General features: G+C 47.9%; 1 protein-coding gene across 4 annotated transcripts; it reads right to left on the minus strand.

Annotated features, from left to right (window-relative positions):
- Positions 1–321: 321 nt before the first annotated feature.
- LOC308165108 (splicing factor 45-like) lies at positions 322–6078 on the minus strand. Of its 4 annotated transcripts, none has more exons than XM_080539214.1 (12): positions 5808–6078; positions 5482–5598; positions 5119–5285; positions 4779–4900; positions 4446–4499; positions 4125–4266; positions 3792–3943; positions 3097–3153; positions 2489–2568; positions 2293–2391; positions 2054–2126; positions 322–801 (listed from the first exon to the last, which is right to left on the minus strand). In XM_080539214.1, exons 1-12 carry the CDS (start codon positions 5928–5930, stop codon positions 698–700), a joined length of 1290 nt encoding a protein of 429 aa, XP_080395340.1. In that variant the 5' UTR covers positions 5931–6078; the 3' UTR covers positions 322–697. The 4 variants fall into 4 exon arrangements, with proteins under 4 accessions (XP_080395340.1, XP_080395339.1, XP_080395338.1 ...); XM_080539213.1 differs by having other exon boundaries at positions 3097–3156; XM_080539212.1 differs by lacking the exon at positions 322–801 and having other exon boundaries at positions 1845–2126.
- Between the last annotated feature and the right edge of the window lie 1077 nt (positions 6079–7155).

Here is a 7155-nt window from a genome sequence, read left to right on the forward strand (position 1 = left end):
GTTAGAGGTATATACAGGTAGAGGTATATACAGTTATGAGCTATGTACAGTGAGGTAGTTTATGTGCAGTATCTAATGTGCAGAAGTATAAAAGAAGCTAGGCTATGTCAGGAAACAGGTGCAATGTACAGTGGTACAACAAATGTATAGTAATGTAAACATCAGTAGTGTATGTCAGACAGAAGGAAACTAGGTTTCTTAGACGACGCACTGCCCTAGAAGACAGGCCGATGAGGTAACGAAGAGACTGAAGACGTAGGAGAAGAAGAAGAAAACTCGTTTTTTTAAAACAAAAAAGAGACATTTATTTTCAGGGTTCACTTGTACAGGATAATCTCTCATATCATTCATATCATCAACACAGGGATGTGGACGGTGTATAGTGAGCCTATTTCATCTCTTTTCTGTTGACATCGGGGGTTTTTAACCTCATGGCTAAACAGAAACTACAGGTGAAAACCCTTCACTAAACACAGACACATTGTGCTGGTTGATCAGAGAATAGAAAAGGTATGGGCTATATACACAGTGAGAGCTACTGGTGATTATCAGTGTATGTATGTGTGTGTGTGTGTATGTGTGTGTGTGTGTGTGTGTGTGTGTGTGTGTGTGTGTGTGTGTGTGTGTCAGAGCATTGGGTCTGTTCCTGCACCCTCAAAGCGGGTCGTAGCGGTTCGGATCGACGGTTAGGCCAGTCTCAAAACTGCTCTCCCAGGTCCAACACGCGGAACTTATCCTGGTTGTAGAAGCAGGCCTTGACCACGCGCCCGCCGAAGTAGCGCCCGTTCAGATCCACCACAGCTAGGAGAGAGAGAGAGAGAGAGAGGACACAGGTCTTACGTTAGGTCCAAAACACCAGAACTTTTTTTTATTTGTATTTTTTTTTTTAGACATTGTTGTCACACTCGTCGGCAATATCTCTGACATTGCGGACATCGGCGAGAAACGGAAAGAAAACCGGGTCGTAATTGTTTGCGAAAACGGTGAACACAGAACGCGCTGTCGTTAGGAAAGACGCTACGGGATTGGGTGCGCTGTGTTGTTGTTGTTAGCGTCACGTGACCGTGGCGACCGAAGCGTTGACATCACTCCGGTTTTCAGAGAGTCTCTTTTCCTCACAAGGACGGACCTTCTATTATCAATCACCGCGCAGACGCTGTCCTGAACACAGCGTCCACACAGGCGGTATACGGTGTAACGTTCGCCCGTACAACGGAGAGAGAGAGCGAGTGAGAGAGAGATGCACTCTGTTCAGTGTGTTATGTCTGTGTGAGAGATCACCTTATCAACGGCTCAGGGGATGACCTCACTGGGTTGTGCGGGTCTACAAATGGTAAACGGACACACACATTCATACACCGATGGCGGCAAGCTAGCATGCAAGGCGCTGGCCCGCTCATTGGGAGCAATTTGGGGTTCAGTGTCTTGCCCCAAGGACACCTCGACAAGTGGCCAGTCGGGGCTTGAACCGCCGATCTGCCGACCTTGCGATCATTAGACGCCGACTCTACCTCCTGCGCCACAGCCGCCCCGTCTACGTTACACGAGTGACTAGTCCGCACTCAGCACATTAACCAGGAATACACACACCTTTGTGGACACTGCACCCCTGCAATTACAGACCCGGCTGGACCATTAGGTACTGGATGTATACCCTCCATTTTTTAAGGGACTATGTGTGTGTCCAGTTGCCCCCCGTGTTATTGAGTGTGTCCAGTCAGTTGTGTACAGTCCATTGGCCACCACTTTGTCCCCCTTAGAGGATGTTGTGTAACTGATGTGGGGTGTGGTCTGATGGAACAGTTGTGGTGTAATACCCAGGGGACACAGTCTCACCTGCTTTCTGATCTGGGACAACCCATTTAGGCTGGGACCCACATGAGCTTTACTCCAATGATGTAAGTCATGCACGCACGCACACACACACACGCACAGACATACACAGACACACACGCGTATGCAAACCTCTTCTGGACATACACACAGACCCACAGTAACCTTACACACCCATAAGTGGACACACACACACACACACACACACAGAAGCACTGACTTTTGATGGCTGACTCGACTCTCTCAAACTCCAGGAATATCCTCACTGCTTCATCATCTGTCACCATGGCAATCTGAGGAGAAAACCTCATGGTTTAACCACAAACATGTGCACAGCTGGTTTCACAAACACCCACAGAGTCAGAGAAATAGAACCATTGGCAGGCCACACACACACACACACACACACACACACACACACACACCTCCTACTCCTCCTCCTCCTCCTCCTCCTCTCACCTCAAAGATGACACATTTAGTGACTTTTCCATATTTTTCACACTCCTCTTTAGTCTCCCCTTCCAGGTCTTCATCCACCTCTCCTCTGCCCACCATGTTCTGCACCAAACACACACGTTATTAACACCAGAGACACTCACATTTACATGTCTTTCAATCCAAAAATCTGTTCTCACGCATGCGCACACACACTCACCCGTAGCAGTACCACTTTAGTGGGGCATTTCAGGATCTCTGTGAGGGGATTGGCCTCTGACTTGGACTTGGAGGCGTCCGCTGATAGGACGGAAAGGAAAAAGAGACGGGTCATGTGACTTAACTGACAACTGCTCGTGACTTCAGCCTATCAAACACTGCCTTGATAGGACAGGGCTGGAGAGCAAAGTGAAGTGGTGGATTCTGGTGGAACTACATGGGAGGACTGTTCAATACAGCTTTCACCTATCCAATGACTAACATGACAGTGGCCTCACGTTCCCTTACATCTTCTGCAATTATTCGTCTGTTTGGACCCTAGTTTAATAGCTCAAGCTTGGGTTTAACATGAGCCAGTAAGGTACACTGAAATGACACATAACAGGTTATCAACCATCACAATGTAAGCCTAAAATAAATGTGGTGTCTCGTTCTGTATTAAAACTTGACCCACATTGAGATGCACCGAATGTTCTCTCTAAATGAGGTTGAGGAGAGGGGCCTGGGGATGAGGGCAGACTAAGACTGACAGCCCAGCCTCGGGACAGGCCTGGACAGGATGTGATGTGATGCGTAAAGGAAGAAAGAGGAAATGACGTCGAGCCAAACCTGTAGCCCCCAAACCCCAGCCTGAAGGCTCAGCTGCAGCGGGCTGGCTGGATCCTGCTGCTTAGAGTGACACACACACACATAATGAACATAAACACACACACAACCATGATCCCATAACACACAAATGTTGAAGGTTAGAGACCTAAAAAAAAATAAAAAAATATGAAAACTGAACATTCACTAAGGATGATGCAACAACACAGCCAAGAAAACATACTCTTAGAACTTAGAAACCAAGACAGTTTATTCCAGGCCTATGCTGTGAGTACATCATAACAACAGCAATCTGGACAAGCTCACAAAACAACAAGTGCAAGTTATCTTATTGAGTAGAGAAAGTGGATTAGAGACAGAGACTACTGGTACTACTGCAGAGATAATGGGAAAAATAGACAATAGTGTGGAAACAATTAATAGGAAGAAACAATGGAAGACGTGGTGGATCATGTGCAAGATCATCATGCAAATTAGAGGTAACAAGAGAAATAGGGAGAGAGAGTGTGTGTGGGGGGTTAATAGTTAGAGAGAGGGGGGTTAATAGTGAGAAAGAGAAAAAGGAGAGCTGTGAGAGAGAAATGAGAGAGAGAGAGAGAGAGAGACAGAGAGAGAGAGAGAGAGAGAGAGAGAGAAAGAGAGAGAGAGAGAGAGTTTGAGACAGACAGAAGTGTTGAGTGACGAGGGGGAGAAGTTACGTTTCTCGGCGGCGTCTCCGATGATGATCTTGCCGCCCCTCTTGCTGGTCTTCTCCACGGACAGGGCGGTGCTGAGGCCCTGCTCGTGCTTGCCCAGCCCCTGGCCCTCCCTGAAGCCGTACTTCTGCATGATCTTATGGGCCACCGTACCTCTGGGGGAGAGACAGGGACCGACAGGGAGGAGGTCAGCGTGTGTGACATGTGACTACAGAGAACAACACTGTTTAGAATTCTGTTATCGCTTGGACTGTCTTCCTAAAATGACATAAAAGCACCGTACAGTGTGTGTGGAGGGTGTGTGTGTGTGTGTGTGCATGTGTGTGTCAAGCTCACCCCATGTTGGCCAGGAATGAGTTGGTGGGTCCGGGTGGGGAGCGGGGCCGGTCTGATTCTTCGAACATGGGGGGGGGGATGGCTGCTTTAGACACACGGGGGGGACGCACCTCATCCTCATAGGGGTACGAGGTGGCAGGGGCTGAGGGGGGGCAGAAAGAAAGACAAACACACACACTCATAAAAACAAGAGGAAGGCAACAGACTGAATACACAAGCATGGCATCACACTTATATTTGAAAACAGTGCTATCTACTGGACAAACACCAATACACTACATCATGCCCCATTCACACAAGCAAACTCTGCACGGCCCATACCAGGGTCTCTATCCACAAGTGACGAGGGAGGGGCGATGGCAGCTCCACCCATACCTGAGAAAGAGAGAGAGACACACTGTTAATTCAGAACACTACAAGGGCAGCATCCAGTGACAGCGAGTGAGTGAATGAGAATGTGTGTGTGCGAGAGTGTGTGTGTGTGTGCGTGCGAGAGTGTGCGTGTGTGTGCGTGTGTGAGAGTGTGTGTGCGTGCATGCGTGTGTGAGAGTGTGTGTGTGTGTGCGTACGTGCATGTGTGAGAGTTTATGTGTGTGTGCGTGTGTGTGTGTGTGTGTGTGTACAGCCCTGGCCAGTTGAACCAAAGACACTCACTCCTTTTCCTCCTCTCCTTCTCGTAGTCCTCCTCCTCGTCTGACTCTCCCTCGGCTGTCGGGAAGCGGGAGAATCCGCTCGGAGCGGATCCGCCGCCACTCTCGTGTCGATCTTTCCTCTTCCTGGACACACAGACGACACAACAACGTGTAAACACATGAGGCACAAAGGGAGAGCACAGGGCTGGTGGTCATCGATAGGTCCATATTTCTCCTGTACAACGATTTGTAGTGTCAACCCCATTATGGTAATATGACCGTGTAGAGGGGCAAGTAGTGAGTAGTGAGCTTTTCCTGTGCCCCCGAAAGAGTTTCTGCTGTGCAGTGACGGGATCCCGTACTTCTCTCTCTCCTCAAACTCCTTCTGTCGCTCCTGCTCTCTCTGCCTCTGCCTCTCCTCCCTGTGTCGCTTCAACACCTTCTCGTAGTCGTTGGGGAACATGGGGTCGTACTCGTCAGCCAGGGGGATCAGCACGTCCCCAGACGAGAACCCTCCTGGCATGGCATCCTGACAGACACGCACATGCACGCAGAGTGAGAAACGACACGTTCAAACAGTAAGAGAGGAACATCCCACACAAACAAACAGACACAGACAGACAGACAGAGAGAAATACATGTGCAGAACTATACCTGTCACATATCAGTCACACACACACACATTGTCACACACAATACAACACATACAAGCAACCAACCATTACCTTGAGCCCTACTGCAATGTGTGGGGGGGTGTCTGAGATCTGTCTGTCATCAATGGTACCTCCTCGCTTTAAGTCAATGACCGGAGCCAGTACAGTTGTCTGCTTCATCCGCTGAGTCTGAGGGAGGCACACACACCATCCGTGGATTACCTTCATTATTCATGAAGAAGCATTGCATTTTCATCTGCACTTGTGTCTGGGCGGGGATCCTGTTCAGAAAACGGGGGATCCCCTGAAATGTAGCTACTGAAAAATGTAGCTCATTGACTTCAACATCCAGCCTGGAAATAATAAGCAGGCACTGTGACCGCCCGTGTTATTATTACCTTGGCCTGCGTCAGAGCAGCCTTCTTCACTCTGAGCTGCGACTGCAGAAGCTTGAAGTTCTTGGACCAGCCTTCGGTCTTGGTGTCATTGGTCGCAACACTCATGTCGTCGTAAAGCGGCATGGTTCACTTCCCCAGTTCAAGACTCTCCTAGCTGGATAAACGGAGCAGGTTAGCAACGTCAAGACAATAATACTGTAGCGTTGTCACAAACCAGACGGAGGGTTCTTGATTACCAGCTTTATTCTCTGTTAACAAGTTATATCTCTCTCAATATCACACTCAATCATAAACACAACCAGCCCTCAACTCCCTCGTCTCACTCACCCGCTCTCTCCCTCAACTCCTCCTCTTCCGCTCCCAGCCCCAGAACCCTCCCTCCCCCGGATGAACGTCATCTTCTTCTTCTTCTTCTTCTTTTTTCAATTGGCGGTTGACAACCAAATGGTGTATTACCGCCACCGCTGGACTGGAGTGTGGCACAGGACTTGCTTCTTAACTTTACTAACTTAAATTATTTTTAAAAGCCCTGTTTCCCTTAAAAAGAAAAACAACAACTTTAAAATCTTCCCTTCCCTTCTCTGTAAAATATATTTCATCTCAAATACTTCTTTATTTTCCTCCACCTGAGCAATAAACCTACGCCTTTCGTTATGGTACTTTTGGCAGTGTATTAAAACATGTTCCACTGTTTCTGGTCTATTCCATAGACACTGCTCACAGTTGCCATCTGCATGCTTGTTTATTAAAAACAGGGTACTATTTAAATTGGTATGTCCAATCCTTAACCTGGCCAGCACCACCTCTTCACGCCTGGACCTGCATGTACTATTATCCACCCTCACTTTTGGTTGAAAATAAAAAAGGTGTCTCCCAGAGGTCCCACTGTTCCAAATATACTGCCATTTCTCATACGATTTTGCCTTTATAATACTTTTTACCTCTGCCTTACTGTATTTAATTTCCACCTCCACTCTCTCTTTTTCTACTGCTTTCTTGGCATAGGTGTCAGCCAACTCATTTCCCTCCACCCCTATGTGAGCTGGCACCCACAGGAAAGAAAATTTAAAACCTGCCTTTAACATCCCACTTGCTAATTGTAAAATTTCTAAAATAATATCCATCCTGGATGCTGAGTATGCATTTTGCATACTTAAAAGAGCAGAGCTGGAGTCAGATGCTATTACTGCTTGCCTGTTACACCCAACACTTTCAACCCATAACAGGGCAAACCATATGGCTAAAAGTTCTGCTGTGTAAACCGCCAAATTATCCGTCAGCCTCTTTGTTATAGCCAGACCCATTTCCGGTATCACATGAGCTACTCCCACCCTCCCATCACTCCTTT

Source organism: Nansenia antarctica, assembly GCF_963989245.1.
Source record: "Nansenia antarctica genome assembly, chromosome: 1".
NCBI classification, from domain to species: domain Eukaryota; kingdom Metazoa; phylum Chordata; class Actinopteri; order Argentiniformes; family Microstomatidae; genus Nansenia; species Nansenia antarctica.

Excerpts from the sequence above, each read along its gene's own strand:
- LOC308165108 (XM_080539211.1), bottom strand. The coding sequence starts at position 5,930 with ATGCCGCTTTACGACGACATGAGTGTTGCGACCAATGACACCAAGACC. Across the intron at positions 3,157-3,791 it reads CGGAGACGCCGCCGAGAAAC|CAGCAGGATCCAGCCAGCCC; the intron begins GTAACTTCTCCC and ends TGTCACTCTAAG. Across the intron at positions 2,569-3,096 it reads CTGGGGTTTGGGGGCTACAG|CGGACGCCTCCAAGTCCAAG; the intron begins GTTTGGCTCGAC and ends CCGTCCTATCAG.